General features: G+C 41.5%; 1 protein-coding gene across 11 annotated transcripts in view; it reads right to left on the minus strand.

Annotated features, from left to right (window-relative positions):
• Window positions 1-16,020, minus strand: part of ZMIZ1 (zinc finger MIZ-type containing 1) — a 337,743-nt gene that overhangs the window by 38,939 nt on the left and 282,784 nt on the right. For all 11 annotated transcript variants that reach the window (XR_005629623.1, XM_039727301.1, XM_039727311.1 and 8 more), the window contains one exon: window positions 12,343-12,487. Coding sequence is in view for 10 of the 11 variants with exons in the window: in XM_039727301.1 (XP_039583235.1) it covers window positions 12,343-12,487 (145 nt within the window). In the remaining variant the exon portion in view is untranslated. The remainder of the gene's footprint in view (window positions 1-12,342; window positions 12,488-16,020) is intronic.

Here is a 16,020-nt window from a genome sequence, read left to right on the forward strand (position 1 = left end):
AATCCAAGGCAATCTCAGGGTTTGTGTTCCCCAGCATTTACTCTGGCCCCTCACCAGTTACCTGCATGTCTGAGTATGACTTTTGCCATACTGGATACACTACCCTCTCTTTCTCCATCACACGAAGACTTCCTTGGTTTCAAGCAGTAAGAGATGCTGAAACTTGTGCCACTCAGACTAAAGCGTTACTTGTCCCTCCACTCTGCTCTTTCAACTTCCATTTCTGTCCTTAAAACTACCCAAAGGAATATTCCCACCATCAAAGGAAAATCCATGTAAGTACCATAATGAAACGTGACCAATCCGATTCTCATTTGCAAAGAGCAGTGGTTTTCCCCTGTTATTATACAGAGCTGTGAATTATCCTGAAATCCCTTTCTTTAAACTTGAAAATGGCAGCCAATAAAGTAAGAAGCTTCAACCTCTTCAGCCAAAGCGAAATGCTGCCCATGACATTGTTCTTGTTGAACTGTACAAGGGTAATTAAGTCTCTCACTGCACCCTGGAGGGCAGTGAGTCAGTTTGGACTCAGCTGGAGCCCACTAAAAGAGTATTGACTAAATTTACAATAGTGCTAATGAACCTATACATACTACTGGTCAGCATTAAAGGCCAAACAGCAGAGGAAGCCACAGAGCAAAGAGGAAGAGAGGGAGGGAAATTATTTCTCAAAGTAATGTTTCGCTACTCTGAAGTAGCAAAACTGCTATCAAGCAATGAGGAAGGATTTCTTAGCTACTGGCAAATGCACTGAACCCACCAGTAATAGAACACTCATGTTGAAGAAGTACACTGGTAGTTAGGTCTAAAAAGCTTCTCTTAATCCCAGTAATAGGCAGATATCCAGTCTCTAGGAAAAGTTACAGACTTCATGTCAGACAGAGACAGTTAATTCTAAAAAATTGCTTAATAACAAGTGACTGCTGTAGAATAAATTAATACAAGTGAATTGCTGTAGTTTATACATGCTTTGCGGCATTATTTGCTGTGTTTAAATATGTTTATGTTGCCACTAAAGCAATTGTATATGTATCTGATACTCTGTTTACATGTCCTCATTCCTTGAGGAAGGAAAGATTCAGACTGTTTAGTGAAGCATGCATCCCTAGAGCATTGGCACTTTCCATACTGTGGAGGAGAGTGAAAACTGGAATTACACATTCCTGGTGATTTTCCGCATTGCTTGTTGAGAGGGCCAGGTGTCTAAAACACTACCTTCGTAAAGCATCTACCTCTGTTTCAAACACTGTAAATCTACCAACTACTGCACCAGGTGGTGACTTTCCAAAAAAGCCTTTTCAGTCCAATCACTCACAATCAAGTTTCCCACAACTGGGCTACTTTCTGCTGCTTACCCTCAAGCCAGCTTTGCAGGGGTCTTTAACATCTCTGAAGCGTGGTCATCCCACCCGAAAAGGGTAGCTGACACACACAGAATTCACACACACCTTTAAATCTACCAGCTCTATCCTAACTTTCTCAGTTGACACCAAGATGAGCAGGTAATTGCCACTGCAACACTGACTGTCATTTCTCCCACATCTTCTTTTGTCACCCATGGACACCTTGAGAGGAAAGCATCTCATGACAACGTGTCAGGTCTCTGAGATCGACAGAGGCCAAACACATCTTTGCAATAACACATGGCCAAAAATCACAACAGGCAAAATACAAACCCAAACTGGGGCTGCCGATCTGCTCCTGCCTGATGGCACCTCTCTGTGTCTGCACCTCTGGGCAGATGTGTGCTCAGGGTGCCCAGCACCCCTTGCCTGTATTCTTGGTTGGAGCCTCTAGGTGACACTACTTTAATACAAACGAAACCATAACAATTTCCAAACAAGGCTCCTTGCTCCCCTCTTTCTGCCCTCCAACCTGATGCATCTGCAGTGGAAAAATATCACAAATCCCACAATCAGAACAGGCAAGAAAGCCCAGGATAACTGAAGCACCAACACATGAGTTTCATGTCTGGGTTGTCTCACAAGTCAGGCAGCTCACCTTCTTTTATTCAGGTTTAGTTTTTGTTTTATTTGGATTTTTTGAGAGAACACCACTCGTGTAGCTTTATCTATTAATATGGATTCAGTTTGCTAGCCTTCTTGATTAGGGCACCACCATGAACCTAACACTAGAAATTAGGAAAGAAGTTTGGGATAAAAAGTAGCTGAAGTCCTTTCTGGAGCATTTTAGTATTTCACACCAAAAAGGCAGTTCAAATTCAGTATTTGCACTGCACCATGCAAACCTCAACACAACTCAATAAGCTAGGAATCCCTGACAACCTATTCAGAAACTACAGATCAAATGTATTTTTTTCTCCTTTTGGTCACAGTTCCACTGAAAATATCCCCAGCCTTGAGTATTAATTCAAGAATACCACCCCACTGTGACGACGGAAATGCAGAATTTGTTTTTGCTTACTGCCAATCAAAAATGTTTTGGAGATCTGCTTTTATTTTCTTTATGAAAACCACAAGATATTTAGAAGGAAACAGCTGACTTGTCATTTTTTATTGAGATTCTTTTCCAAAGAAACAAAGCCAGCACCTCCCCACCTGAGATACATGCACCATCTTCATGCACTTACAGCACTTGGCCAACATGTTTCAACTTGAATACCTAGTTTATAGCCCAGGTGACAGTTACTATAAGCCCATTGCTATTCAAAACCACAAATCACAAAATTTAACTGAATTATCCCCGACCTTTTGTGCTGTGTTTGCCATAGGCTCTGTAAACCACTCTATGCAATTTGTTGTCTGCTCACACAGAAGAACATGGCAGAGCCAGGAGACACTGATGTGGGAAGAGCCTGAAGACCACTCACAGTCAGCAAGGATATATGATGGCACATTGTAAAGGAAACAAAGAGTAAGTACCTCCGTACATCACACATGATGTACAGAACCAAACTAAAAGCTGATGTTGTGTGCAGGTACCCTAAACTTTTTAGATTCAAGATGAGGAAAGCAAGAAGGTGGTGTAGTCAGTCTGTATACTAATAACTGACTTCAGATGGCCAGAGAGAATTAGCTTTTGATTGATACCATCTATGTAATTCACACCTTCCTGAAATACATTCCTCTATTTTACATTATTATCTGAAGAAGTTTAAATTGTATTGGCATAAATTAAGGCACCATCCTGCATTTCACTAAGCAAACACCTAAAACACAATCCCATCCAAACCACTGGCTGTTTTTATGTAATGTGAAAATGGAAAAAGCCAATTTGGATGCATTCTACAAAACTTTATTTCCCTTTACTTCTTAATGATGTGACTACTAACATCCAGATTTTACAAAGAAAATACACAGTTCCAAAAAATATCCCATCATGATTTCTCAAGTCTTCTGTTGATTTCCTCCACCCTTTCCAACTAGATGAGTATGTTCTCTAACTCTTTGGAAAGCTTTGATTCTCCCAACTCCAAATGCACAGCAGATCCATACCTAGCTCTTGCCTACCAAGAAAGAATAACCTCAAGTGTTGTTTTAGTACTGGATGTTGCCTGCACCATGAAAAGGAAGACTGAAAGCAGTTAGAAATGTCATAATTCACTGTAAAAAGGAGGCTGTTTTCTGGCAAACTGTATGAGAACACAGAAGCACTCTGAGCCCCTTCTAGGGTGAGCAGATGCAGGCAAAGCAGTCAAAAGGTGAAGGCAACAAGCCATTTATCAGCTCAGTGGTTTGGATGGCACCTGCTGCTAGCAGGTGGCTATCACCCCCTGCCTCTGCTCTTTTAAATATCCACACACACATTTATAATAACCATTCATGCAGCCACACACATATGCACGATACAGGCATTTTGCGTGGAGACTGAGACAGCAAAACGGAGCTGGCAGTTCAGCAGGTGATACAAAGTACATCTGGATGCTGAAAGCCCTTAACTTTTTCTTTATATTTGTGACAAGGCCTGTGAGGCCTGCATGACTTATGACTGCACAAGGCGGGAATGCTGCCTTCCATTTCACACTGGGTTGCTACAGATCAGGCTGTGACACGCTTGCTGCTGTGCTTCCTGGCGCCTGACTCTACACTCAGTGTCATCACTTAGAGCCATGCCTGCAGGTCTCATGCTGCTCAGCAAGTTACTGCACCTGATTTTAACTCCTGAAATCAGAAAAATGCATTAGGCCAAATAATTAGATTAATTCTTAAGTTTTTGAACCTGCAAAACCACACATTTCCCCTGCATGCACACACAGTCCTGCTTCACTACAGATTTCATATATGTCCGTGCACATGTGTGTGCACACATAAAGATACAGAGATAACACAACTTATTTCCGTCCATGTGGAATAAACGATCACAGCTATGCAGGTAAGAAACAAAAATGCTACTGAGACCCACTCCTGCCTGTAAGAAGCACAAGGGGTTACATTGTCTGACATGGGAACTACAGCATCCATCTGATAAAAGGAAAAAAGATTAAACCATCACACCCAGCTCTATTGTCATACAAGTAGACCATGCAATGCATTACTACAGCCCAGATTACAGTTAAAAAATCCACCGGTAACAGCCTTGCTATTAACATGCCACCTGTTACCTTTTACAAAATGCTGAAATTATCTTATGATCGTTTTCAGCTTGACAAATGCAGTTTAATCTTTATTGCATCTCACAGCACAGACCTGCTTCATCCATGTCTTATTTATCTCACGTGTGTCGGAATGCAACCCCGAGCCCTCAGTCCCCCCCTGCCACCAGGCATTCCTTCTGCTCTGCTTTATCAATATACCTGGGTTTCCATATCCGACTGCTCCTTTACAATAAAAAACACACCCACCCAGTATTCTACCATTGCCTGTTGCCTTGGTAATCCAAATGCCTGGGTACTCGCTGATTATCGGCGAATGAGACTCGCATTGTTCACACCGCAGCGCGTCTGCTATGTTAATGTGAGATAATGGCAGCCAGAAGACTCCTTTTGTTCCCAGCTTTGCTGTTTATTCATAGTGCCTGGAGGTCAGCGACTGCTACAACAACCGGGGAAGGAACCGCTGAGAGCGTGAGCAGATTCCACTTCTGCTTTTGCCTCTGAGACAGGGGGAAACACGAGCAGCCCCGCACAGCGAGAAGGGCACCGGGAGCTCTGCAGTCTGACTCACGCAAGGTGTAGCAGGCGGCTCGGAGGAAGATGTGATGGACTTGCACTTCCGAGATTTTAGATGAAGCTGATTTACGCTCCCCGACAACAGAAAAAAACCGCTTTCTTCGAGAGGCACGGCGGGAAGGGAGGGAGAGAGGGAGGAGGGGGCAGCACAGCACCGCTCGCGGGAGGCGAGCCGGGCTGGGGGCTCGGGGCTGGCCGGGGAGCGGGGACAGCCCCGCCGAGCCCCGAGGGCAGCGCCGGGCCGGGACCGGCGGCAGCGCCCGCAGCGCAGGGCGGGGACGGAGCGGCCGGGCCGGGCAGGGCAGGGCAGGGCAGCCCGGGCAAGTGGCCTGGCCGGGGAGGGACAGCGCTGAGAAGCGTCCCCCGAGCCGTCTCCGCGCTCTGCCTGCCTGTCAGGGTAGTTTGGAAATGCTGTTGGTGACACAGGGACACGGGCAAACAAACAGTCACATCGCATCTCCCCTGACGCGTTAAGTGGGAACTGAGAGCACGAACAGGCTGTGCTACCTTCCCCGCATTCCCAGCTCGGTGGAGACGAGGACATGCAAGACGGTGCCCCGGCTGGTGCGCTGCTCCTCAGCCTCGGAACAGCCCTTTCATGGGAAGAGACCACGATTGCTGCTAAAGGCACTGCCAGGATCTAATTAATGTCACCGACCCATCTGCCCAGGTTGCTGATGCGCTCTGTCTGCCGAGCAGGCTTTGTTGTCATATCTAGTGAAAACCAGCCAGGAGTGTCATTGCTAACCTTTTTTTTTTTTTTTTTTTTTTTTTTTTTTTTTTTTTTTTAAGGGAAACCATTAGAAAAGCCCTACACCGCTGCAAATAGTAATGACTATTTCCTTTTCTTCTCACTGCGATTCTGAGAGAGATTTGAGAATCCAAGTGTACGGGAGTAGCAGGAATACAACAATTGACGAAATTGAACACCGGGAATTCACTCCTTTTGTAATCTATTTACAGAGAAATCCTGTGGAGGGTGACATTTTCATGTAAGTGAATGAATAACAGATACATGTAAAGAAAGGACATCAAGAAAAATATCAAGTCTTGCACAAAATATACATCTGTGATCCTGCTGCCAAATTATCCAAAAATACCCCAAAGCCGTTTAAAAAGACAAGGCGTTTGCCGTCATTTATGTCAGTAATTTTTACGTGCTCCCTCCCTGCTCAGAAGCCATGTCACCTCCTGGCAGGCAGGCTGGAGCGCGATGCTCGCAGCGTGGGTACCCAGAAACAGCCACTGACCTGAACTCGCCCTGTGCTCAGCCACGGGCTGGCCTCCCCAGCCCTTCTGCGCCTGCAGGGACTGCTAAACCTCTCAGGGGGACCTGATGCTCTGCAGGTTGAAGGGCACTGACTTGGTTTGGATGTTCCCTATCCAAAGGTGTTCAATCCAGTATAAAGGCTCCCAATGATTTCAATTAGCTCTGCAACAAAGGGCTAGGCAAAGTACAGCTTTCAGTGTCACCATATGCTGACAGTCAAAATGGTTAAAAACCAGGGGTGCTGCCACAGTTAAACGATAATTAACCCTACTGCCACCAGAAATCAGTTGGTTTCATTGAGAACAAGTGACAGCAGGTACCTTTCCAATATGCTTGAAGAGGAAAATCATGTACACTCAGCACATCTCACCTGCTTTTGAGAGCAGACTTCATGCAAAGAGCCATGATGCCCCTGTGATAATCACTAAACAGAAATCACAATTGACCAGACATTTTCAGGAATTAGTTGTTCAACATGGCCCAAACATGAGAATGACACCTGTCTATTCTAAGCTGTTGCCATATTTTAAAAATTAACGTAGACAGCACAAAGCCTGAGAAGATCAGATTTTGCCTCAGTCAGCAGAGAGACCTTAAATAATATTTGCCTAGTGTTTACTTATAAAAATATCAGCTGGCATTTTTTAATTAAAAAAAATCACAAACTAACATCACAAGACTACAACATCTACAGGAAAAATACAGAGTGTGTAGCCACTTATATGTACTTATCAGAAAAAAATCGCACAAAATTAATCGTCCTTCTACATATTAGTTTTATTACAACAGCACTCACTTTGACTTATCAATCAATAGAGAAGACCTGTTTTCACATCTGTATAAGGTGCTGTATACACAAGAAAAGATAATCCTTATCCTATACCTTTTACCAAGCATGTAAAGAATACATATTTGAAATCAAGTTACCCATTACCATTTCCTGTTACCATAAGAACTGACCACAAACTTATCTGAAATGAAATGCAGATTTTTCACATGAAAATATTCAATGTTTAATTATTCACAGCTAATGGTTACACTTATCAGTTTTCAAGGAGAAGGTACTCATAATTCTCTTTTAGCTTCAACAGGCTCAAGGTTTTCTTCCACCTCCTCCCCATTAAGTGTATGTGATAAAATTAGTATCAGTAGTTTCACTTAGAGGATGAGCTGGACAACTCTTGGGACAATACTTTGGAGCAATTAGTAATTAGCTTTATCTTTGCAATGCTTAGAGCATAAGCAGACTATTCTGAAGAAATTTTCAGGTTTTTTTTTTCTTTAAGGAATGACTCTTCTACAGAAACATGTCTTGATTCTAAATTCTTCCCTATTCTCTCCTGATGGTAAATATTAACATTTCTTGACAGAAAGGAAACTAGAAAAAAAAACCAGCAAAGCTACTTTTGCAGAATCAGAAGTAATATACATTTCTTTACTGGGTATATTCTTTTATATGAGGATTTACCATCTGTTCAGTCCCTAATTATATTTATTTCACAACTCCACAACCAGAAAGATGAAAAGGCTTTGAAACAATTTCATCTTTTACCTCAGGAGTTATGAATTCTTTTGCAAAGTTTGTCCCTGCATGTCAGAGCCACACGACATAATGCAGCAACCCCTACTTCAAACCGATGTATAAAACATGCACAATGTGCCCCTTTACATAAAAGTGTGTATATGCTGCACCTGACCTCATCCAGACTTTTTTAAAGTGACTATCACTATGATGCAAAATTGAAAAAGCAGCCTTTACAGAACTTCTGACACTGTTTGTACTACTATGTTATGAACAGTTTACTCCTCATTGTTAACAATGCACTACTCAGTAAAAATTTAGACAGAATTACCATTCTTTTCCAAGAGCTCCTATGAAAGTTTGAAAGTTCAGCTCTTAGGTTTAAATTGGAAGGAAAAAAGGACAAAACAAGCATTAAAAACAATCACTCTTTTAAAGCAAGTCTAGCCACTAAAAAGTATTTATGACTGCCTGAACATAAAACGTTAATGGTAATAAATAACACATCTACTGTATGATTGAATTAATGCTTCATTTCATCTACTGTTCAATTTTCTCTAAACGTTTGGCACTAAGTAATTTGTGATAAAAATAACATTATCTTCATATATTTCATCAAGCATGACTGCCCTATAGAGGCATTACCACCCTTTGGTCACTAACTGTGAGACAGCTGGCAATTAATACATAAAACCAAAATTTGGAGCGAGAGTGAAGACAGTAAGAATCCTACAGATGCTCATGACAACACACTAAACTGCAACTAACAGCTGTCTATTTCTAGGTGGTTTTGTTGACAAATAAGCTTTATTACAAGCTGTGCAAGAAATGAGAAGCCCCCCAGAGCTTGCCTGAGTCAGACTGACGTGAAAATGAACTAGGGTGCAATTCCTGCTGGGATTGATTGGAACTGTACCCATTTCAACCAAGATTCAATTTGATACACATGTAGAGGTCCACCACTTAATGTAATGAAGTGTTAATAGGAACTTCATCAAAGCATTGGAAGGTGTATAATGACAATAATTTGTACTTATATAACAGTGTCTGCCAAAGACCTTATACTAATTCAAAAATCAGCCACCTTGAGTAGCGTATGTTATCACAGACAGTTTGTCAGATTGGAAAACTACAACACAAATAATTACCCTGCAAGCTAGAAAGCATGAAATTTCACTCCTATGCAGAAGGGCTAGGTGAAGACTAACAGCTCTCCCTAAGTTCCCCATAAATCCATTAAGTAGGACTTTAATTACAAGTTATACAGGATTAAGGAGGTGGTTAGATCCTACACTGGTCCTTCAATACAGGAGTAAAGTTTACTCACATGAGTCAATAGAAAGGTCTAAGGTGAAAATAAAATCTCACACTCAAGTTTGCACTGACTATTAGACTGCAAAGACTTAAAAACCCCCTGAGACTGGGAGGTTCTTTTTGACAACCCAGTGCTCATTCTGCTCACAAGGCACAGGAGCTTGCAATCCAACCAACTGCCCTACACTGGTAGGTTGGATTTAGGTATTTAGCTGATTTTTTTTTTTCTATATGCAACACTTGATCATTCTGTTAATGAAAAACTAAATTTAGAAAGAAATTAACAATACAGTCCCTCCTCTGAAAACATTTGTTGCATGTGTGCATATCCTCACATGGCTTACATTCTGCTCTCTGTGAGTTCATTTAACTAACAGTAACACTATGAAAGCCTTCCTTGATCAGTCTACTTCAGTTTTCTCTCATAGCTCAATTAACTTTTAAAAATCAAAGATTGTTCTTAAAAACAGGCTAGACCTGAATTACTTCTAGTGTAAGTGCCCATAGTTTATTAAATGTGAATCCTTAGATTTAGATTCTTGTGATACATTATTGAGTCACAATTTATTTTAAATAGCTGAGCCCTGTTTCAACTTTGAGACTAAGCAGCTGTGTTTCTGCAGTGCCTGCTACATCAGGATTCTAGTCCCCTCACTAGAGTTCTGGGTAATTTTGTTGCTAGTAAAAGGACAGCAAAAAAAGCTCTGTGTGGAGTACTCAAGATTGTCTGATGACAGGGAAGGATTTAATTGTGTGTCTAATGATAATCAGCAGCTCACATATATCTACATTGCCTTTGTTAAGTAAGGTTCTTGCATATGCTCTTGGTTGTTCAAATATAATATCTAGTTCTTTTACAAAACTTGAAGTAGCTGGCTACATTAATTATTTCAGGAAATACAAAGCATTCTTTTTTTTTTGTTTGAATTAAGAGAAAAGTCTTGTGGATTAGAGATAAGATACTGTGAACTTTAATGTACATTAATTGTTTCAGGAAATACAAAGCATACTTTTTTTTTGTTTGAATTAATAGAAAAGTCTTGTGGATTAGAGATAAGATACTGTGAACTTTAATACTAAGCTTTTGACCCAAATGTAATCTAATACAAATACAAATGGTGCTTCATCAACAGCTTCATCACTGATTGTAGTTAATACTGTACTTAATGGCTTTTCATCTTTTGTTTAATTAAAACAAATAGAAAACTCAATTCTTCTTCACACCACACTATCTTACAGACTGATTACAAAACATGCATGAAAATAAACAGTTCCAGGTGGAATAAAGTTGGAGAGCCACAGGATATCTCATTCTAATGTACCACCTGAGAGATTTTGAGCAGTTACAGTTAAATTACAGACAACAGCACACACCAAAGCAGCGATGCAAGTATTCCAAATCCCAAAGTGGCTGCTGCAGCTATTGTATATAAGAAGTTATGCCACAGAAATTCTGTTTCTAGAGGGGCATCTCATAGGTAAAGAGAAGTAATTTAGAAATTGCTCCCAGTGTCTTCCCCAGTAGGGCATTTCAAGGGCAATACTCATGAGAAATATGCAGGAACTGCTTAATACCGAGCAGGCTGCTCTACACAGGCAGAATATTGGATGACTTGGTACTGCTGGAAATACTGGTATTTAGGTTCAGTAGAAGAAAGTATTTATTTTTTGACGTGTGACAGTTTCAGTGGAAAATTGCCACGAAAGACGTGAGTTGCGCCTATCTTATCTATTATCTAGTAATGTAGCACACAGCCCCTGTGAGATAGTCTTACTTTATAGACTCTAGAGGAACAGAGGCTAAAAGGTCAAATGAGAATCAGGCATCTAAAAACTACAAAACTACACCTAAGAGAGTACTCACACTGCACCACATTCTCTGCAGACTAGCCACTAATTCCACTTTGTCTTCTGAAAAACTTCTCCCAAGTGTAAAATTATTTTAAAATATTAAATTTTCTTTGGTGTTTTGTTTTGTTTTTTGTTAAGTGTGTTTACGATCAGTCATTTTATAAACACCTAAAAAAGAGGAAATCTAGGTACTCTGAAAAGCCAGTGAAGATGTATTAATTATACTTCAAAAAAGGACTTTATTTATTCTCAAGGGCTAAAATAAAAGGCATAGTTATTGGATGGTTTTCCCATAAATGCAACAAAAATAATGAAAAACTATCCTACCCATACCCCAAAATTTGTTTTCAGACAAATTTGCACATGCAAATGCACTGCTACAAAGATGTCCCTAAGCTCCATTCTAACACTAAAGTTCAAGTTAGGTAGGCTATCACAGAACTTAGGTATAAGGAATTTAGACTCATTACACTTTCATAGTCCTTTACTAATAAAAAAAATCTCTACATTAAAACAAATTTATACTATTTGTGATTTTTTTAATGTGATGTTGAGGTAAAGAGAGCCTTCAGAAAAAAAACAAACCTCCCAGAAACATACAGCACGGAATGAATGTTCAATCCTGTCTACACTTTATCTCCAGCTTTTGCTTTGACCTAGGTTGTGCAGACAAGAAATACAAATAGCACTCCTCTACATAATTTGGTAATCAAAGGCTTCACATCACCTTCTTACAGTATCCTTTAATGTCCATGTTCTCTCTAAATTAGCACTAGTGCTGTCTGATCCTCACCTGATACAGGACATCCTCTGATCTGTGGCTACACCCACAGTACAGTTGCTTTGCATGCAATACATTTCCAATGATGGTTGAAACACGGAACATCAGTGAAATGTTTTCAACCTCAAGAAAAGCCAGTTGTATTTAAATCAACATCAGGCAAGTGTCTGATGAGAGACACAATGTACAAGTTTATCTCTAGGGCATAACTTGGAGCTTGAAAGCACGCCCACTTGATCTGAGCACAGATTTTAAGACAGAAGTGTCACTTCACTATGCACGGGGCAATAGCAAAGAGAAATTCTGAGTTTCTTTAGTGCTGGCTGTAATTAGAGATGCCCTGGTGTCCGCAGTGCTGAGCAGTGCATGAAACAGTGTCGCTCCCCCCCAGCAGTGGTAACAAGCATTTCCAGGAGCAGATGTGTCACACAACACACTGCCCAGACTGCAGCGCTGTGGGCTGGGCCCAGACTCACCTGTGAGAGAGGGTGGGTTTCATGGAGCTCATGGAGTTCATGGGGGGTTGCATGGGGAGCTTCCCGGGGGGATCGTTCTGCCGGCTTTTCTGGTGGCGAAGCAGCAGGAGCCGTCCCAGCTCCTCACACCACGATGAAAGCAGTGCTGTGCAAACAGAACAAATGGCAGTGAGCACACATCTGAGGAACCAGCACAGCCCAGTGCAGGTGCAAGCCACTGTAACAGGAGTCACGAGCTAGACAAACACCACGAGTGCAAAGCTTGTCCATGAACCACCACTCTCACTTTTATCCCATCAAACTGAGTCTGTAATTGCCCTACACTATCATTAGAACATTTTTACCCAAATTACAAACATTCTGCATAGCCCAGGAGACACAAGAGAACTTGTCTGAGCAGGACAGAGATGAAGAGTTGATGAAGTGAAAGGATACGGGATAGCTGTCACAAGTAAAGTAAGATACAGAATCATTCATTTCACAAAAACAGAAACATAACAAAATCATAGAGAAGACATCATTTACAGAGGGGAGCGGAGAAAAAAAAATCTCTTTTCTGTTCAGCTGTTTTTTTCATAAGATTAATTGAAGAGAAACCCATGTGCACAAATTAATTTCCAAAACTGCTATGAGCTACCAGTCTTGAATAGATAAACAGGAGAATGATGTATGGATACAAAGTTAGGCACTTAAATCTATATCTGACCCAGCACAACCCCTAAATGTGTATTTCCATTATGTGCCTAATCTTGTAGTCAATGAGGGTAATTCTGTGCTTACAGGAAAATCACACTTATGAACTATGAAGATGCAGAGATTTCTTAGAGGGAAGAAGAGCTTGCAACTCCTTCTAAAGACATGAAAGAAGTCATTATTCCTGAAAATGTGGCCTCTCCCTTATGCACTCACACTCAGAAAAGACCAGGCTCTGTTATAGGAACCACCTACTCTGCAGTAAGCAGAGCCCCAGGAAGTGACTGCAGGGCTCCGATGGGTGCACCCAGCCAAGACACCCCACCAAAGCCTCCAGCAACATCCCCTGAGCCTTAAAGCTGCCTATTTAATTCCAACATCAGAAGTGGCTCTGGTAAAAAGTCAGCCAGGTATGAGAACACAGTGAGGAGCTTCACCGGAACAAAGTGCAGACTAATTGAAAAATCCTGCAGTGGAAAGAAATCAACTTCTCAAGTGGAAGTGCTTGGGCTTTTTTCTTCTTTAAAGGATGCTTTACAAAACTCTCGGAACAAAAAAAAGCTACATATTTAATTTTTAACTAAGTGCCTTCCTGAGGTGCTGCAAACTGAACACAAATCAACAGATTATATGGGTGGGTGAGAACCAGAAAACTACTGAAAACCCAAGCTGCCATAGCGGTTTAGGGTAGTAAGAAACTCTAGATGTAATTTCAGGCTTGCTCGTTTAAAACAGACAAGTGCAGAATCCTCTAAAATTGAGGCTCCTGTCTTCATGTCTTAATTTTCTGATGGTTGTCTTTTCACCAAATAATATAATCATAAGCAGCAGCTAGCTATCATTTCAGGGTACACCATCTTCTTTTCCTAGCAGCTACTCACACGCACTGTTAACACAGTATAAAATCCAAAGAGACTAACTGTAAAGTCATATTTGTGGGGCAGAAAAAAGAACCTGCTTTACCAAAACCACACACGAGTATGGTTTTTCAGTACATGAAACAATTGGATTTTCTCAAGTTAAATGGCCACACAAGAAAGATACTTATCGCCCGGGCCACTGCTGTGAATTAATCACACATTTGCACAAAGAAGGGGTAGCAATTTTATTGCATTTGGACAAAGAAGAGGTAGCAATTTTATTGCATTTATCAAGCAGAAGGTCAAGAGAGGTGTTTAGGGAGGCATTTTGGAGCTCTGCTGTGACAAACGGGGACCATCGTTTCTTTATGTAACTAAATATGGTCACTCGGAAGCTGTCAGCCTCACACGTAGCCTACAAAAAGCATTAATTCCCTCAAGCTCTGTGAAACGTTCCAGCAACGAGTGTCAGTCTAAGCTGCTTCTCTATTAGCCAAGGAATCTGTCAACAAGCATTTGATCAAATTATACTCACCTTTTATCCCTGGCATATCATTACTAATGTGCCAGTGACAAAGGCCCCCCTTCCCCTTGCCAGCCGCCTGGAGATACAAATTCCTGCCTCACAGGGTTTCTCCCCTTGCCCACAGCCACTTGAGCTCGGGAAACGCGAACAAAGTGTTCTGCCGAACACTTAACGCAGCCATCACGGAGTAATAGTGGATGAGTAATAGTGGATGCTGAGCACTTCCACAGCCGAGTGTAATTACTACAGAATCATCCATCTTAGACGAGGCTATGATGGGAGAAGGGAGTTGCTCCTTCTGCACACCTATGTGCACTTGACAAGTAAGATAAAAAGCAACAACCCAATGGATCTGAGGGCATGAATCTGCAAACAAAAGCCAAACTGCTTGGAAAAAAAGCCCAGTGCAACTCCCGGAAAAAGAATATGTCAGTGAGAGCATTGCTTTGGTGAGGTGAAGATAAGAAAATATCTTAATGAGTTGTTATTATTACCAATATCCAGTATGCAGATTTATAAAGGGAAAATGTAAACCATCAAAGAACAAAGAGGTGCTCAAGATAAGCTGGATGGTTTTATTCTACAGTTATCTGGAGAAGACTCCTATTTTTAGAAACTAAGAGACTGCAGGTAAAAAACCTAGGAAATTTACTCATCCCTATCAGCCCTCATTATGGTTCAACCTTTCCTCCCTCGGGACATTTCAGCTCATGTACCATGTATAATAATTACTCTCTTCCCTGTGTTGGTACTTGTGCATGGAATGAAAACAAAGCTGTTTGTAGCCACCTTAGGAGTTACCAGTTCCCCTCTGACCTGCTCTATCCTCCCTCTAAAGGAGTCTGCTCCCTTCTGCTGGAACACACAGGGCAGCCTCCCACCTCTCCTGCCCCATCCACCTCTGCTCGGTAAGATGAATATATACCCTGCCAACACACATCTGGTACAGCTGGCTTCTGGAGAACATCACTTCCTGGGCTATTCAAGCAAGATAAAACAAACCCAAAATGAATTTACAGATTACACTATTCATCTTTAGTGTACTTAGTTACTGCTTTTTATGCTGACAGTATTAGGCGTATCTCAACTCATTTACACTCAAAGCACGAGAATTTCAGTATCATACTATAATGAACAGATAAAGCAGCAAGCACAAAGGACAGCTACAGATGGTGCCAACAGTCAGTCTCACCCTCTCATAGCACAGCCAAGCAGCTGCTTTTTCTCCCCCTCCGCCCCTCCTCCTCGTACAACAGGAGCACAGATTTTGCAGATGGACCATCCACACCGTCTCTCACAGCCCCTTGCTGCGGCACTTTAATGATCAGATTTAAATCGTGTTCCTCTGCTGCATTGCTACAATGTCCCTTGCATACAATGATGTGCCTTTCCTGCTTAAGTAAACTCAACTGTTGCAGTGAGAGGAAAGGAACAATCCTTACATGTGCACACAACCCCCAAGAAGCCCTGTACACAGCCCAGGTGTAAAATACAACCTGGTTAATACACCAAAATTGACATTTTCTTTCAACCCCTGTTCAGTCATAGAGGGCTCTGCTAGCTCATGCAAAAAGATACAGAATAATGGCAGTCAAATAA

Source organism: Passer montanus, unplaced genomic scaffold, assembly GCF_014805655.1.
Source record: "Passer montanus isolate IOZ18808 unplaced genomic scaffold, ASM1480565v1 scaffold61, whole genome shotgun sequence".
NCBI lineage: Eukaryota > Metazoa > Chordata > Aves > Passeriformes > Passeridae > Passer > Passer montanus.